The sequence below is a fragment of the Seriola lalandi genome, unplaced genomic scaffold (assembly GCF_002814215.2).
Source record: "Seriola lalandi dorsalis isolate HSWRI2012SDOR001 ecotype SW California unplaced genomic scaffold, Sedor1 jcf7180002054591, whole genome shotgun sequence".
NCBI classification, from domain to species: Eukaryota; Metazoa; Chordata; class Actinopteri; order Carangiformes; family Carangidae; genus Seriola; species Seriola lalandi.
In genome coordinates, this window is record NW_019525144.1 from 382,569 (window position 1) to 402,069 (window position 19,501).

At 39.9% G+C, this 19,501-nt stretch overlaps 1 protein-coding gene across 2 annotated transcripts in view; it reads right to left on the reverse strand.

Annotated features, from left to right (window-relative positions):
* LOC111664545 (microtubule-associated serine/threonine-protein kinase 1-like) overlaps positions 1–19,501 on the reverse strand; it is a 68,629-nt gene that overhangs the window by 42,953 nt on the left and 6,175 nt on the right. The window contains exon 2 of one of the 2 annotated variants that reach the window (XM_087177358.1): positions 15,182–15,210. In XM_087177358.1, coding sequence (XP_087033484.1) covers positions 15,182–15,210 — 29 coding nt within the window. Of the gene's footprint in view, positions 1–15,181; positions 15,214–19,501 lie in introns of both variants that reach the window. The other variant, XM_023419198.2, reaches the window with a different exon arrangement.

Sequence of the window (19,501 nt, forward strand, 5' to 3'; positions counted from 1 at the left end):
AAAACCACACAGACACACACAAACAAACACACACACACACTAATGTGACAGGCGACAAACCCCTGCTTATGTCTCTCTGCTCCCAATAATGAAACCCAGGGCTGTCATTGGCTGCGAGGTTCATAGGTTAAATCTGTGGTAATGACTCGTGCAGAAGCTTTGACGAGCAATTATCCCCCTGCAGGCCCTCGGCTGGCACTGGGCCATTACTCTCGCTCACACACACGCCCCTGAATGTGCCCACACTCATGGAAAAACACATAAGCAGAGTGTTGGTCCCCAAACACTGCCCCAGAACTGTCACAAACTGTCTACATTCATTACAGCAATGAAAGTAATACAAACAACAACGCTTGGATACAGGTCATTAAAACTACACACTTAGTGCTTCCCTGGTGCCGATTGAGTCTCTTAGTTGTAAGTTACGATGGGACAACTGACAGTAACAAGTAACAGTTCAATAATAAAAATGTTTGTACCTACATTATAATTGTGTTTAATTACAAATTAGGTCTTTGGTTATGATTTGGGTACTCATCAAGGTAATTGCTGCAAAGTGGGATCACAACAACATTACTACAGCAAAGCAGTGAGACAATGAGACAGGTTGTAAACAAGCCAACGTTAAGCAACATCTGCTAAACCACGTTTGCAGATGAAATGAAAAATATGCACACCTGAAATGTCGGTTATAATCCCTCATTGCACAAGTACGCTTTGCACAACTACAGCAGTAGGTCAAAGTTGAAAAATGTTTACAGTGGACAGACTGTGTAATGATTTGACAGTTTGCCTTTGTTGTCTCCTCTAAACGACTTTGTATAACCTGGGGATTTGTTTAAAAATTGTTTGATCAATTGTGTTTATTGCCCTGTTGGACTTCTTTTTACCAATCTTGCCATGTTCCCAGATCTAAGCAAATTAAAAGTGCCCTGTGTGTATCCTTGAAGCCTGAAGTGTTGATACATGTCATCTTCATACCTTCATTTACAGAAACCTACATGGTTTAGATCCATGCTTGTTTACTGGCAGTAAACAAATGTAAAATAAACCTATATCACGAAAGAACAAGGTGTCTTGCCAACGGTGGTTTCATAGAAGTCAACCGAGGTTCACTGGTGCCCAAAAAAAAAACGTTTCTATCCTCAGGCAGTGATCCAAATGAGAAAAATGCATAATGGTCATTTAAAATTATGCAACAGTATTTCTTCACACACTGGCTCTTTGAGTGGTGGAGACAGGATGTGACAGGAATCACTGTCACAATCACTGCAGTGTTTAAGAAAGGGAAATAACTAAAGCGGGAACTTAGCTGAATTTAGATTTAGATAATATACAGCACTGTGCAAAAGTTTAAGGCACTTTAGATGTTGGATGATTTTTATCCATTATGCAATAATACCACCATGGACACATCCAATCGGTCCAAAATTCATTCAGCAGCAATGACCCCAAACACACAACCAGAGACATAAAGAACTGTCTTCAGAGACAAGAAGAACAAGGATTCCTGAATCAGATGGTCTGACCCCAAGAGAGTCCTGATCTCAACATCGTGGAGTCAGTCTGAGAGACAGCCTGAATCCACAGAAGAACTGTGGCAAGTTCTCCAAGAGGTTTGGAACAACCATCCTGCCAAGTACCCTCAAAAATTCTTTACAAGTTTACCGAGGAGAATTGGTGCTGTTCAAAAGACAAAGTCACACTGATTGATTGATTCTTTCCCTATTCACTTTGTATAAAGTTAACTGATACAAACTATTCACAGCATTATTTTTGAAAGCATCACTCACTCTAATTTTAGCAGCTAAAGTGTTTGCACCACGCTGTGGATTTGGTTTCAAATACCAAACTTATTTTTCAAAGTAAAATCTAAACTGTAAACAAAATGAACAGAATGAATTCACACATTTAATCATGTTCAGACAAAACAAAAACAATTCCTTACTGATATATTCTATTATGTCATCCTTACTCATGATTTCCCCTTAAATACACACCAATGTCATAAACAAATTTTCCATTGTCTTTGTTCTCATTTATAAATACATTCACAAGTCAAGGACAGAACACCGATGATCACAGTTTAATCAGTTTTTAACTTTATTATGTTTCTTTGGCCCTTTCGTAATTATTTCATTAATGACTCCTCATGGAGGGGGCTGTCCTCTCTCTGTCCAAAGCCAAAAAGCTGGTCACTGATAAAAAAAACAGAGAACAATGCGGACAATGAGCCGTTTAAACAGACCAGCTCCACATTACACCAAATCTAATTAAAGGAATGAGCCCATTCAGAAGGACAAGCGGACACCGACGGCTTGATAGCACATCATGGGAGGACGTTTAACTATCGAGGAGAAAGGCATCAACATGTGTGCACACCCTCCATCACCCAGTCTGTGTGTGTGTGTGTGTGTGTGTGTGTGTGTGTGTGTGTGTGTGTGTTGTTGTTGTTGGGGTGTAACTAATTGTACATTTGCATGCACATGTGAGCCTGTGACAGGTGTGAGTGAGTGCCTGTGCATTCTTAATGTGTTTTACCTAGTAGATGATTAACTCTGTGTGTGTATGTGTGTGTGTGTGTGTGTGTGTGTGTGTGTGTGTGTGTAAGTGTGTTTGTGTGCGGTCTGTCTGTCGGTAGTGTCATCTTCTGCTCTAAGTGCTGACTCATAGGACACCAGACCTTCCTGATGGTTACACCATCGATCTGTCCAGACTCACTTCCTGTCAGGTGACCCCTCTCTCCCTCTCTCTCTACCTCTTAAAGGAAAGTCTTTGTTTACAACTTTGGGAAATGGAGGGACTAAAATGCTTCCCCTTTAAAAAGCTTTCTGGTCCAACAGGCTGGTCCCTGTTAGTGCATCCTATTACGCAAGATCCACTGTTCTTACTGCCAGTGTCCAAAACATCCACTGGGATCTATGTGGAGCCCAAACTCTGTGCGGTGTCCAAATCAAGCCAAGTGGGCAGATTTATCAAGCATGAGGCAGTTAGATGGAGATTGAGAGGATGATTGAGTGATGCTGACAAGTAGCAGATGAAAGCAAACAAAAAAAAGAAAAAAAGAGGATGGGAAAAAGATAAATGACATGAATCTAGGAGGGGAATATACAACAGGAGTATCTTGGTGTTAGGGGTTGCTGCAGGGGTTAGTCACATGGCTTTCTTGTTGCTATGCAATGTAGTACAGAGAGACATAAATAGAGACTTTAGCTGTTATCCCCCATGAAAGAGAGGCTAAGCAAAGGAAAAAAAGATGACAAAGCCAACCAAAACAGTAAAAACCACAGCTTTACAGTTGTACAAGAGGAAAAAAATGTAGTTAAAGAATAAAGATGAAATAGGGAAAGACAGAGAAAGGCGGTCAGAGATTAAAAAAAGATGAAATACTGCCTGAGTCACCAAGTCATTGCAACATATTAGAAAAACAGCAATGCTTTTGGCAATGAATGCTGTGACAAAGGGGCAATTCTCATCTTACAATGTGTTAGTTCAATAAATAAAATAAGGTAATATGTTTTGTTGTGAGGCCTAGTACAGTAACTGACTGAATATGCTATGTGCTGGCAAGTATGTTTGTCTTATGATTGAATAAAGAGATGGTTGGCAGATGAGGCAGCTGACTGCCTAAATTACTGACCACCCAGCTGGATGATTGACACGCTGGCTGACAGTCAGACTGAATTTCTGGCTGAACTTTTGCCCCACTAGCTCACCTGGGTAGCTGATTTTACAGTGGGCCAACTAAGTGGCTGACTGACAAATAAAGTCACACCGAAGTCTGTCAGGGCCTGGACCTGTTGTCTAAATCTGCTCACATAGCAGATAAGCTAATCATCAGCTAGCTCTAGTTTCATACTTACTGGACCGCCATGAGAGTGGTATCAATCTTCTCATCTAACTCTGAGAGAATGTGAATAAGCTTAATGTGGAACTATTCCGCTTATAAACCTATCATATTTTTCTATTGGAGAACTGAAGTTCCTTTCTGAGTAATACCTCTGAGCTTTTTTTAACTCACAGACCTCATCAGTTAGTGGTACTGGCTCAGATGTCATCACAAGGCCAAAGACTATCTTCTTTTTTTTTTCTCTCTCCATGTTCTACGCTACGGTCATGAAAGGTCACCCGAGCCTTTTCCCTTCACCAATAAAGACTGTGAGAGGAGGTTCTACAGTGGAGATTGTTTTGTTACAGAGTAAAGCCTGGCGTATGGTACACCAGTCAAAGACATGATGATGATGATGATGATGATGATGATGATGATGATGATGATGATGATGTCTTATGAATGTTTTAAAATATAAAACAGAGGTCATGCTCAAAATGAGCTACAGCTGAACTAAGCTTCCTGGTCATAATTAAAGATGATAGAAAAATGTGAATTGCATTGAATAACATGCCATCCAAAGATTCACTGGTCTGACACACACCAAAGTCTCTGGTACAGCACATAAATAGAACACCATGGGACACAATAAACATCCAGACATCTATTTTAGTCAGTCTCCAGTCGAAGGTGTTGTCAGACGTCCTCTAAAGGTGTGAAAGTGTATCCTCAGGCAGAGTGATGCAGCAGGAAGTTGCGGCAGTGCAAAGACCTATCTGGATCTTTCTGCATGTGTCACTATCAGTCTCTCGTCTGCTGGTTTCCTGTTTGTCTGCATTAGTCTCTCCACCTTGTGTTTGACTGTCAGTGGCTGCTGCTGCCTCAGCTCTTTCCACTTACAGTCTGTGGAGACCTGAGAAGCGCTCTGAATCACCACGGCCATGATATTTCACTTTGTTTCCACCGTGACCTCATCCACAGCAAATGATCCGTAGCCATCCCCTCATAAAGGATGAAACACTTACTTCAGTAAGCAGCACTCATTTGCATGAGCAGAGAGTCTCGCAGCATGTCTAATAGACATTAAAAATGATTTAATCTGATTATGGATAATGCATATAGATTCATAAGAAAGCAAGGCCACAGCTTCCATCTCTTAGAAGAGTATTAGAATGGAAATGGCATTAAGAAGCTTAACTTAATATAACATCTGGCGTAGCACAACTAGACTTCAGATTGTGATAGTAATGGTTTTAAACAAGCTTCAAAGAACAGCAGAGCAGTTCAACTGTGAATGAAACAGCTTTGACAATTAGTGAGCAGATGATCATTTACTATCTGGTTTACATGTAGTAAATACTTTGATTGATTTTAAGCTCTATGATAACTTAGCACAATGGTAACACACCCTGTGCAGAGGGTTAGAGCTTGTGTGCTGCACTTTTGATGATATCAAGCATGAACAAGCGAGTACTGCCAGGCAACTGCAGATCCCAGTTTTTTGAGAAACAAATAGAGAGTGGTAAAAACAATCTTTCAACAATTCTGCACTAGAGCTAGATCAATCAATCAGTCAGTCCAGTATTAGCATAGTCCAGATATATTGGTATCAGCATTTATGTCAGCCAATAAGAGCAGTGGCAAGCTGATTTTTCAACAGTAAAATTATAAATGAAACACAAATGAAGGAGACCTGCATTGAGACTGTTTGGTTATGGTATGTGAAAATCTATCGGCCGATATATCATTATCTGATTTTTTTTAAACTCCCAAATATTAACATCAGTATGGGCCTCAAAAATCCAGTATCAGTTGGGTTATATCTTGAACAATATACCGGTATATAATTCAGCTGAGCTTCGACTGCAGAAGTTATTTTCATTATCAATAAATCTACTTATGACTTTTCTGATTAGGTGATCGTTTGATCTATACAATGACAGAAAATTGTGAAAATTTGTGCTGACTTATGTGCTAACTTATTTAAATTGCTTGTTTAGTTTAACAAAAAAGACATTCAGTTTATTATCACAGAAGACTAATAAAACCGGCAACAAGCTTTATCATTGCCATGGTTGCTTAAAAAAACACTTAAATGATTAATTATTGAAATAATTGCAGATTAATTTTCTGATTAATTTTTTTCAGGTCTACAATCCAGTAACATATCCATCACGTTAGGTTAAGCTAAAAGCTTTGTTATATCAAATAAAATAAATATGAAACTGTCACCCCTAAGAGCTTTCTCATCCATGAAATTGTATATATGTAAGGATAAGGCATTGGTTGGCTGTAATCACAAAACCCAGCAAGAATTAGAGGAATGGCAACATCAGCTGCATCTCATTCTCATATTCTCCAGTGAAGGGAATTTGCTCAACAGTTACTCAGCTGAGCACCTGCTGCGAGATGTGGTTGAAAGCTCAGAAAATAGTTAATAATTGTAGGTGGTCCTCTAGTAAGTCCGTTTCTTTTTTGGTCAAACTACTGTTTCCAAAGTCAAGAATGAACTTTCACACTCAAACATTCAAACAACTGCAGGAGCAGAGTGAGCCCAGTGCTCGTCTTCAGCTCTAATTGAGCTTTTCAATTATTCTACATGTTAAAAATTAATATTCAAACAGGTAATTAATGCATAAATTATTTATGGTCACATTAGTAATATAGAACAACACTAACTACATAATAGTGGGGCCTGTGAATAAATTAGAAAATTCCAAAGCTTGCCGTTATAATAGTTACATAAATCTAAATGCACAGCCTAAATATTACCTCTAAGCAGATTTATATTTATCTGGAAAAAGACCAAGTTTTTTAGGAGAATCTCATTCTCATGCGACTCGTGTGTCATCCAACTCACGGCTGTATAAGAGAAGTTGTGGTATCATGTCATCGTTATATCAAAGATAAACCAACAACAGTCTGTGTGTGTTGGTTAAGGGCAGCCTGAACACCAGCCAGTAACAGATGGTGCTGTCATGCTACAAACAACAGGAGTAGAACATGGAGAGGAGTTTTTGTATATACTATCCTTCACTCTACAGCTCCATTAACAAAAAGCCAAGCTAAAACTCCACCTCCTGCTCAAATACGTGCCTAAATCTATAAACATCCATGCTTTGTGCTTCTGGTGGAAGACGGGCATGTTTTTGTTTCTGACCTCATGTGTGAAACAATATACAAAAGACTAAAATATCAGAGAAAGCAGCTTCATTTAGAAACCTCTAAAAGCCATACCACCACTGAGGATGTGCTTCATTGTAACTATGGGTCATTTGTTGACGCCAGAGTAGATAATTGTGGTGCCTACTTGGGAGCTATCAGGTCCATCATCATAATGTATGCTGTACTGAAGCTTAAAGTACTCTGAACTGCCTGTCGCTCAGATCAAAGCAAACTCAACAGATGTGTTTAAAATGAAACCACTGTAGCAAGGTGAGAGTTGTTTTTCTGTAACCATTATATATATTCAGTGTAGCGATAAGAACATCAGTGCGTTGCCCAATCAGTCAAGGACAGGGAGTAAAGAGAAAGAATAAATTAAATAGCAAACCGTGCTTCACGTGTGATAAATGAACATTAACACTGTGCACTGTGTGTGAGTGGGATCATTTGTGCTGTGCATCATGTATGTATGTAATTATGCGTAATACTGTATGTACTAGGTGAGTCAGATAAACATGCACTCTCATGTTCTTGGCAAGAAAACCATTTAAAACCTCCTTCTCTTGTTTTTCAGCTTCAGCCCCTTAATGCTCCTCCTGTTTCTCTGTCTTCCTTTCAGGATCCCAAAAGCCAAAACAACAAAGCAACAGAGTTTTCCTTCAAGTGGAGAGAACAAGTGAGAGGGAAGGAGGAAGACGAATAGGCTGAGAGTGTATCGTCATGGGCTCAGTTAACCCCGGTGGGCTACTCTTAAATGTAGGCTGAGACACTTCCTCAGGCTCTGCCTTTCTTCCTACCCGACTCTCTTCTTCCTGTAGCTCTCCTACTTGCCGTCTCGTGGCTCATGTTCTCTCTCTTACTCACTTTTGCTGTCTTCCTTTAGCTCAATCTGTTTGGGAGTGGGCACAAAGCTTTATCTCTCTTAATTGCCACAGCCAGCCAAGTAAACACACATGTACAAATCCAAAAACGCGAGCAAACACAGACACACAATGGAGAGCAACAAAGAGAGAGAGGGGCAGAACGCGAAAGAAACCAAGCGTAAATGATCTGATGATATTTATAACTCCAAAATCGGGGAAAAGTATTGTTTGATTTTTTTTTTTCTTAAGTCATTACTGTAATGAACACCAGTACCAACAAGGAATAGTTTTTTAGCCGCCACTTGGGACAACTCACTAGTTCGACTCAAATATCTCAACAATTTCTTGACGGACTGCCATGAAATTTTGTACAGACATTCACAGTACCCAGAGGATGAAAGGAGGAGGACGATCCTAATAATCCCCTTGACTTTTCCTCTAGTACAACCATAATGTAAAAATTTCAAGTTTTCCAGTATTTTAGTTTATGGTCAAATACTGTGAAACAGAAGCTATTCCCATCAGCCTCAGCTGTACTTTGTTTTATTAGCATGCTAACATGCTAACCTAAAGTGGTTATCTCATCTTAACATTAGCATGTTAGCATCGTCATTGTAAGCATGTTTGCATGCTAATGTTAGCATTTAAGTAAAAGCAATGTTGTGCCTAAGTACAGCCTCACAGAGCTAATAGCGTAGCTTTAGAAACTTAGTCTTGTTTAATACTTTACTTCAAGAAATACAAACATGTTTCTCCACAAACATTTCTTCATTTAACAAAAGAAGACAAAATTATCTATTCTACTTTGAATGCAGTGCACAATTAGAAAAGTTAATATATTTTGATTGTTGGTCAGACAAAATAAGCAAATCAAAGATACTCTGAGAAATTGTGATCTGCATTTTTTACTAGATGACATAAGAAAAGAAAAACTATGTTGCGTCACACAAACAAACATACAGACTGTAAAAATGCTCTTACAAGGAAACAGCAAACACGCATGTACAGCCTCATGAGCAAACACACGCTTAAACAAATATTCTTAGCACACACATGCTCCTCTCATAAACACATACACCGTGCACGGTGGCCAACCGAGTGAGTGAGGGAGCCTCTGTTCATGTTCATATACAGAATATCCTGCTGTTCATTCCCTGCACAGTGGGAGCAACGGTGAAGACTCAACTAATCCCCCTGAAATCAGATGAGATGAAGACGGCTAAAATGAAGCACCGCAGGAGGGACTAAAGGGCCTGCACAGATTGCACATTAGGGAGAGGAGAGGAGAGGAGAGGAGTAGATTAATAGCGAAAACAGAAGAACAATGTGACCGAGTCGAGGGGAAGATGGAGGACAGATGGGTGACATTAGGGACAGAAAATAAAGGCAAGAGAGAAGGTTGAAAAGAGAGAAAGGGGTAAGGAGGAAGAGAGAAAACCAGCAAGGACTTGTGCCAAGCAGACAGCACTTCAGCGCTGCCCACTGTTGGCTCATCGCTACACAAGCACTCCCTGGACACTGACAATAACGCTATCATTATGCTATCTACAACACACAGGCTACTGGCCGAGCACACACATACCTTCTAGTGGGTCTGTGTGTGTGTTCGCGTGCATTTGTGTGTTTGTGTGTGAGAGACAAAGACACATCACCAGCTCACGAGCCACAATCTAAAGCAGACTAAATCCTCGTGCACATGTGCATCACTACAATAAAGCTCAACAAGGGTATAAATACATTCACATCCATCCAGTTGTAGCTGCAGTATGGTTCAGTGGAGCACACACACATACGCACAAATATGCATAAGCACACAAATGATCAAACCTTGATGTACTTCAAAAAGGCACATGTGAAAACACAGTATATGCACAGACAACATATTACATGGACACATATGCATGTAAAGACATCACATACACACATACATGCACACACACCATATTGCTGGAGCTAAATGGAGACAGGGAGACAACTGTGAGACAGCGTGATAGCTGGCAGGGACAAGGGGAACATCATGGAAAAACACAACAACCTCCTCCGATGAATCAACACATACTAACAACAGCAGGGCAGCACACTGGTCACAAAGACTCCACGGAGACAGATTGTTGCAGTTTACCTTTTTGTGCGTCGAAACATGTTGCTAGCAGCAAAGGCTGTGCTGGCAAGTGAGCATGAGAGCAGCTGAGCCACACAAACGCACACACAGAAATAAACACACACACATAGAGAGGCAGTCAAGAGGCAGCGATTACGCTCCACGCCGGCATGTCAGCCTCCTCTGGCTAAACACATGCAAACACACACACACACACACACACACACACACACACACACACACACACACACACACACACACACAGTCCCCCTCTCTCTCTCTCCGATGTCTTGCCGTGACTCTGTGCACGTGAGTATGCGTGCGGGAGTGCGTGCAAGAGAGAGGAGGAAGATTTGAAAAATGTCAGCTGTGTCACAGATGGGAGAAAATGGGAGAATTAGAGAGAGAGAGAGAGAGAGGAGGGACGTAGATGAGACAGAGAGAGGGAACAGGCTGCCGAGCATCCCTCTCAGAAGGAGAGAGGACTGTGGGGCTGCTTTCAAGGGTATCGTGCCAAGCCAGGAAGTGCAGAGCGACAGAGCGAGAGGGGAGGGGGCACAGAGGTAGAGAGAGAGGGAGAGGGGGAGAGAGAGAGAGAGAGAGAGGGGGAAACAACAAGAAAAAGGGAAAAGGGAAGGTATGAATGAGAAAGAGACACAGCATGTGGGAGAAAGCCAATCAGAGGTGGAGGGATGACAGAGCAGTGAACTGAAGACTAATGTGAATGACAAGACAGAGACAGAGAGAGAGAGGGGAAGCACTGCGAGCTGCTGTTTACACGTGACTGTGTGTTATTTTGTGTTTGTTTGTGTGTGTGTGTGTGTGTGTGTGTGTGTGTGTGTTACATCTTGCTCATGAGTGTGATTATCCTTGCACTGACATTACTTTTAAAAAAAAAACAGGTCCTTAATGGATGATTCTGGTTATATTCTATTCTCTTTTTTTATTACTGTAAATACAGACATTCAGTTTTTAAAAAAGGATAACTTATTTCCTAAAACAGCTGGGAACTGTAGTTTTTAGCAAACATTAAATAAAGAGGAATAAATCATGTTTTTTGGGGGAAGATGGCGGGGGGTCGGTAATGTTCAGCTGTGGATTAATACACATTTGTTGCACTACTATTTCAGCAGCAGGACATTTGGGATCAGAGAGCTCATGTTCATCCTAATGAAGGAACATGTAATCCAGTGCAACAGTGAGGCTGACTGATGTGTTTTTACCAGTCAGTGGACAACAGTGGAGCTCTATGGCATAGAGGACAGTTATATCAGGCTTTGACTTATGAATATCACCAATTATTTGTTTTTTGTTTTGTTTTGTTGTTGTTTTCGTGGGATTTGTTGACAGTGAGAAAAATAAAGGTTTTTTGTTTTTTTTTTCACTCCTAGAATTGGGTGACATGTTCCTTCATTACCATGAACATGGCCATAGTTTATTTTGAGTCAGTCCCACATACTTACATTACACAACATTATACAATATTGTATTATGTTTACTAAAAACTACAGTACCAAGCTGTTGTAGGAAATGACTGAGCCTTTTTTAATTAAACTATATACTTGTGCCCTGTTTTTAAAGATTTACACACATCGTCAGTAGGTGCTGAGTGCCACAGTCAGGGTCGGGAAGAGGGAAAGTATTCAGAGACGGACTAATACACTGTTGTTTTTGGAAAAATTTCGTGGGATTTATCAAAAGTAAGAAAAATATAGAATTACATCAGCCTTATCCTTTAAAATGCATAAACAGAGATACAGTTCTATTTTTTTCTACGTGAAATGTCTTATTGGATGAACTCTGGCATCATCTATTTGTCCTAGATATCACAGGAGCTGCTCTGCAATGCCCAGCCAAGAGAGATGTCATTTCTGTGTGTGTGTGTGTGTGTGTGTGTGTGTGTGCATGCATATGTGTACACCCTGTCTCCTTCCCTTTCAAACAAATCCACCAAATGTTAAAGCTGACGTGGGGTGACAGTTGCACAGTAGTGCTGAGGGGAGTAATTCAATAATGGATGCTGTCTCTAATGTGGGAGTCTGGATGGATAAAATATACATGGGAGAGAAGAGACAGTGGGAGGAGGGGAGAGGGGGTAGGATGGAGCAGGAGGAGGAAGAGGGTGGTGATATCACTGAAACACAGTAGGGGGTCACAGACAGGGATGGGTAGTATGATATCATATAGAAGGCGTGGTGTGTATCCTTCTCGGTAATGTAGGAGTTGTTTTTTCTCTGTCTTTGTTTTACAGAAGAATATTTTACCTTTCATGGTTTTAGCATTTGATAACCTGCTTGTCAGTTTGTTTTCATTCTGCTATAAAACGCACAGTCCTTACACCAACAGTACAAGACTCCAGCTCCACCCACAGGAGGATGTGTGTAGAAAAATCCAACAGCAGCACCAGGATAAGTGGGTGGGTGGGGGGTTGCAGAAAGAGTAAGCTGTGGGCCTTTAGCTTGAGTGTCTCCTTTATGTCATGCTGTGACATCTGCCACCCCGCCACACGGGTCAGAGGTCACGGGCAAAACACAACCGATGACAGCAGTCAGGGACACACATGCATGCTGCACACAAGAGTGCACACACCCACACACACACACACACACACAAAAAGGCAAGTGGCCAAACTGAGTAAGGCAGCAAATTATAATTACATATGGATATAGACACACATGCACATTAAATACCCCAGGCATGTATAAGCTAACATCATCAGGCCACTGTTGCCAGACAGTACCTCTGCACAGAGTATGACGCATGCAGAATACTGAGTGGACAGCTACACACACAATTAAAGAAAAGAAGTTAGATAAAAAATTCAAGCTACACACAGGGAATTAAAGCCATGCATTATATTTTCAACACCCTGATCTACCAACAAACTCAGTGCAGCAACAGTAGTTTACATGATAAAGAGACACACGACAGAGTCACATGATTTATATTCTGCTCACACAGAACAAAAGTGGGCCAGCCAGAGTAAAATAAGAAAAAGTGCGGGTCTGGACTATACTGCAATTTCAGAAAAATTTCAAGTATTTCAACATTGAAAGTGATGATGGCATTTTGTGGAAAATTACCCCCCCCCCCCGTGTTCAAAGGCGTTCAGACAGCATTTTGAGCTGACATAAGACACTTTTCCAAATTCTGCCTGATTTGTGAAGTGCTTTCAGCAGCAGGAGCAGCCAGTTATGGCTTTCCAAATCCAACTTTGAGAGCGGAATGCAAAAATACACCATTCATTTCAGTAAAGAGGTGATATTGTTGAGAACTGAACAGGAATTAAGACGTGGCAAAAAAGAATGCCATAGACAAATGTTTCAAACTTCAGTCACTTATTTGTTTCAAGATTAATGTAGGAGTAAAAAAAAAAATTCTGTATTGCTCAGCCATATGTTAATGGGGCAAACAAAGAGAGAAAGAGAGAAATGGACATGAGCAAGGAGTGATATAGAAACATTGCATGCAGGACAAGAAAGTGTATTTCAGCACCATGGACAGAGACTCATACACTCAGTTGCATTAAACCATAACACCAGCTTTTACTCGTATTTCACATTTTGCCTGCTTTAATTGTTAAGTGTGAGTGCTTTCACGTGCATGTAGCACAAATTAAGATATTTTAAATCGGTTTCATCAAATCTCTCAGGATCATTCAATCCCACTCAGTTCTAAATGGCACAGAAAACGACTCCAGAGGCTTTTAATTCAGTCACTGAATGTGATCCATCTCTGTGGAGGAGCCAACTGTATCGCTCTCTTTGTCTCTGAGAAGCCAATCATGTTTTGTGAAACTGTCTCTAAATGTTCATGTCTGGCTTTAATGTTGACATTTTGAAGGAATTTCCATTAATCATTTCATTCAAGAGCGCCATTAGATGCTGAGATGAGGCATTAGAGTGTGTCTTCCTTACAGTTTCTGCGCCTGATTTCCATGATTTCCTTTACAACATAGCACTTTCAAACAGTAGGTTATAATTAGATAATGTCAGGTTTATGTTCACTGCACTGCTGGTTTTAAACAGTTCCCTCTTTTGGTAGTTAGTTTGCTGCATGCTACAACCCAGGAACCCTGTTTTTTTTTTTTTGCCTATATTTGCTTACCGTTTCCCGAGTTTGCTATTAGCAGTTTCTGCTTCCAATGTACCCATGGATGTATAGACAACGATCACTGGATTAACTTTGATACTCAAATACGTAATGATTCTCAAGCAAGTTCTAGTACAAGGAGCGTCTTTTTTCTATTATTTCTAAGCTGGTTTGTTGACTTCTTAACATTGGGGATTATGATATCCTCAAGAAATGTAATTCACACTGAGTCTAAAAATATTTGTATCTTGTCTGTGTGTTCAGTTATTATGATTCCTAACTGCCTTCTGCAGTCTGTATTCAGTCCAGTCAAAAGACAAACAAAACAAAAAACAAAACCAAATCTTCTACACCTATTGTCTTTAAACTTCTTTGGTGGGAGTAACTGGTCATATTTTAGGCCTAAATTTAAAATGGTATGTCAATGCACAAAATGAGCAAGATAGGGAGATTCATTAATCACATGTTGAGGTGCCCTGCTGGCTCAATATCTTTATTGTTTTGTACTGTCCGCTGCCTTAATTGCAACATAAACGCCATAAAACAACATATGACACTATAGCTATTCACTACCTGCACTGAATGTTTGAAGGCTTAACTCGTATGTCACACATCATGTACTGCTCTATTCACCTTCCTCAACCTCCCCACCTTCACAGAACCACGCAGGGCATTGAGGTCACAGCACAGCTCTCCTGCTGCTGAAGTTTCATTGCACGGCCGACTGGTCGAACCAGGGTGGAACAGATTGGGCTGACTGAGAAGCTCTGAGAGTGAAAGGGCTCACGCAAAGCTGGAATATGCTGCAGTCTCAAGACAAGACTCCCACTGTACAATCCCACCACTTGACCATGACCACCTATAACAAAAATGGAAATATTCCTACGTCTTATAAATGTCACTCCTTCCTTGTCTTTCAGCTCAGAAAAGAATTTGGTTTTGTACTGTGGCCATACAATCTAGGACATGAGTAAAATGAATTGAAATTCCTTGTACTGTCCAGATCATTTTACGTCTTTTCCTGCTAGGAGAACAACTCCACAATTCCACAGATTCCATGTGTAGAAGTAATAAAAACTTACTTAATATCACATACAAACTAAAATACATACAAAATAAATATGAACTTACCTGCTACTTTTTCGGGGCAGAGGCAGATCCTTCTGGTGAGAAAGAGAAAGCAAGAGAGAAAAAGAAAAGAGGGGAGAGTAGACACATTAGACGGGTTAGATGAGTTTTACACACTGTGCAGTCTGTTACTGCAGAACTCACAGTTTATAGGACTCTGGAAAAGACTAATGTACTGCAAGTGTGGTGAATTAGCATAACAATTCTTGTAATCTCTCAAAGACTGAAACAAATTAAACTAATTCTACAGGCATAATTACTGTTACTACAACAGGACATTTTCAAGAACAACTGTTATAATTATAACTCCTTTTTTTTGTCTTATCTATTTAATTTGGAATAAGTTTTCTATTTTCATCAGCTAATAAATGTCACTGCTGTTTTTATGCTTAAGTACTTTATTTCTTACTGTATAGACATATAGCTGTCTATAAATCACATTTAAAATTTTTAACTTTGACTCCCCGTGCTTCTTTGTTTGCAGCATTAATACATTTCTTGAGTTACAAATGAAACATATTTAGTAAGTAACATGATATTTTTCAGATGTTTGATGCGAGAATAACCAAACTTCAGATATAAAGTATATTTGGGCTAAAACCCAAATAGTAGTACAGTATGACAGACCACCTTCAGTAACAGAGACATTATAAATGTTGGAATGACGGCTATTCATTTCCATTTCCAGTGTTTAAAGTGCACAATATGTACTTGTTCCCCTCTCATCACAGATTATGGTCTTAGTGTAAACATGTTTGCGAGTTTTCCTAAATATGTAATTTTACAGGCCTGACGTATTCAGTATTTCACAGACCCAAAAGACAAACATTATTTAAAAAGTCAAAGAAATAATAATAAACACAATGGAAAACTTTTTAATTCTTTTAATTCTTTCCCTTTGATGGATCACACTGATTCATCCTCAGACACATCACCACCATTGCCTTAACGTCCTTATGTTACAAAATTTTGATGCTTGGTTCCTAAATACTTAATGTTAGACCATCAAACCTTCACAGATTTACGAGCAAACCCAAGTTATGCTGGACCACATTTGGTCACACTGAATAGCAAAGTCATTGAGGCAAACTGGCATTTTCAAACAGTATTATATGAGGCATCAATCCACCTCCTAATCATAGATTAAACTTGAATGCAACCCCGTTAGGGATAATGTATCTTAAATTAAAAAAAAACAAAAAAACACATTTTAGCAGCATAATTAGCAACATCATTAGCATATCATACTGGCTTCCCACAAGGCAAAAGCCTAAAAGGAGGAACAGCTCAAACCAGTTTTGTGATTTCTGTCCCATTGTTTAGGGTTAAGTGGGAAGCAGTTTGTAAACTGATCCCTCCTAAGTGCTCAGAGACTTCAGGAACCAGCAGGTTGAATGGAGCCAAAGTCAATTTAAAAATGTTGCTGCTATATTTATGGCACTGGGACACAACAGCAACGACTCTGATGTGATTAGGAACTACTGGGATGGATCTGTATGGTGCTTGTTGCCCATCTATTCCCAATTTGATTCCATTTAACACTTGGCCTAGGAAAGATCAGGTTGCCGTCAGTTTCTATTGTCAGCCTGTCCTGCGCTGCCTATTAAGCCATTTCCTACAGTCCACTCGCCCCTCCAAAAAGATATTATCATTTGTTTTGTTTCACTCAGGGAAGGCTTAATGACACAGAGCCACGTCTGTGAAATGAAAGGAATCAAAGTGACCAACCACACCATGCAGCGCCAGAAGTTGAAACTAAACACAAACATGAGAGGAAAAATAAGAGATTGTAGTAGGTTTTCCAGAGAAGAATTTCATCCTGCTAGATGAGTGCTCTCTCTCTCTTTCACTCTGTCTCTCTCTGTCTATCTCTTTGTCTTTGTATAAATAAACAGGCATTACAAAACCCAAACAGAGCCGGGCTGATGAAACATGACTTGACAGCTGGAGCTCTCGTCTCCAAACAATCTCAAAACAAGCTTGCTACCAAAACTCACCCGATTTACTTTCCAGAACTGTGAGGCATTAATCCTTGCACTTAACATAAAACTATGGGGAGCCAAAAGAGCAGCAGAAACCCCACTAGGCTGCAAAGACACATTGTAATAAGTCAAAGCCTATGTTGTAACGATCGTCATGATTATTATCATCATTTGGAAATAAAGTGCAGTAATTACATGAATACAGAATCTTGGCGAAGGAGCAGTTCTGCATTTTTGGAAATACGTTTGTTCGCTTTATGACCTTTCAGGTGTTTGCTTTCACATTTCTGTTTGTGAACAGACTAAAGTAAGACATGATGTGTCATTAGTGAGCTTTAGAGGTCCTGACAGACACTTGGACAGAGCCAGGTTATGGGTGGCTGATGGATAAAACCCCAACACCTGCTCCCTGTCACGGGCTCGGTCCAATAGACAGCTATTTTACGTGCTGTTGCCATGTTACTGGCCACACCATCAAGTGACCATGACAACCTGTGAAAGCTCTCAGTTTACCCACTGGTGCATATATATGCATCTGCAAGGCTTGAATCCTAAATGTATAGACTTTCAGGTTTAGGAAAAGAAAATGAACCAGATATAAAACACAGCATCAAGGATATTTGCAGACAGTGTAGAGTTAGTTGGTGGATCGGAGCGCAGTACAAAGAAAAGGTGATTCAAAACATTTCATCCACTGACATAGGCAGCTTGTCAATTTAATCCAAATAAAGCTGCCGTATCTCTACTCTAGGACTGAGTGTGAACTTTTCATGGCACAGCTGTTTGTTTCTGAGGAACATCTTGCTGGAGAGCAGCTAGCCCTTCATACACGTTCTGGTCAGTTTATGTTGGAGAACCCTTTACATATGCACAAGTGTTTGCAAAATTCCCTAATAAACAAAAACTCACCCTGTCATTTTTGAGACGAGAAGACAGCATTGCACAACCTGGTGCTTGGAACAAAAACAAGCCTTCCTCTATTCAACATCTGAAACACATTGTGATCATTTAGGTTCGGATTAACGCAGCCACTGCAGTGTGAAATAGTGTTGCTTGAGACGGGCAGACTGACCCTAAGTCTGATTCCCATCTCTCGAGATTTATAAAGGCCAATCTTTGGGACTTCCATTCATCAATAAAAAAGTGCAATCTGGCAGTAAATCTCTGAGCACATCCCTCATGAAACAAACTGATGTTTTATTTATCAACCACTGGTGCCAAATATTTGCAAGTTCCTATTTCTAAAAACAGATTTTAAGTAATTTGAAGGTCTCCTGGGGCTCTAAGAAACTCATGAAGGGCAATTTTCACTATTTTTTTTTTTTACATTTTATAGACTGTACAATTAATGACTCATTGAAAAAAAATGTATAGATACATCAATATCATAATGATAATAATGAAAGCAATCATTAGCTGCAGATTTAGAAGACTATTTTACCTCCGTTTCATTTCATTCAGCGCATTTGTATTCAGTAATTGTCATTCAGATTGATCAGCCTCATCTTTGATTGAGCTACAATCTACTATATATCCTAAAATAAACTCTGTAATCACATTTATATTTGATCTAAAATCACATTTACATTCATATCTTATCTAATTATCTATATTAATACATTTTTGTTACAACTAAAGAAGCATGTTCCAGTGTTTGAAAAAATCATCAACGCTGATCCTGACATGGAGAGCACAGATAAGTGAAGCTGATAGTATTAGTAATGGTGAATTATATACTATAAGAAAAGCACATGGTGTGACATGATGAAAATATGACAGTAATCACAGGCCTGAATGATCATTATGTATCATCATTTCCTGTCTCCACTCTAGTACATGCAAATGCCATAATGTGTCCTATCGTGCTCTCACACACAAACACCTGACAACACACTGCATCAATATCCGACTGTGGGAAAATATGTGGAAATAGTAGAAGGGTGGAATGCGCACCAACCAGCTAAATACTGCTCACACACACACTCTCTCACACACACTCTCACACACACACACACACACACACACACACACACACACACACACACACACACACTTTATACTGCTCTGGGAGTCTTCCATGCCTGCAGTGATAGTGAGGGTACAGCTGAATGCTAATCACTCTCCGAGTTAAACACAGTTATAACAAAAGAAAAATCAAGAGCAGGAAAATGTTCTGATGTGACCTGGGTGCACTATAGATATGCTCAAAGCAAAGATGGTAAATGGGCTTTTCTAGCCGTGTCGACCACTCAAAGCGCTTTACACAAATGGTATCTCAAAGTGACATTAATTCATTTGCAGACGTAGACTCACAGATGTCTGCACATACAAACAAACACCT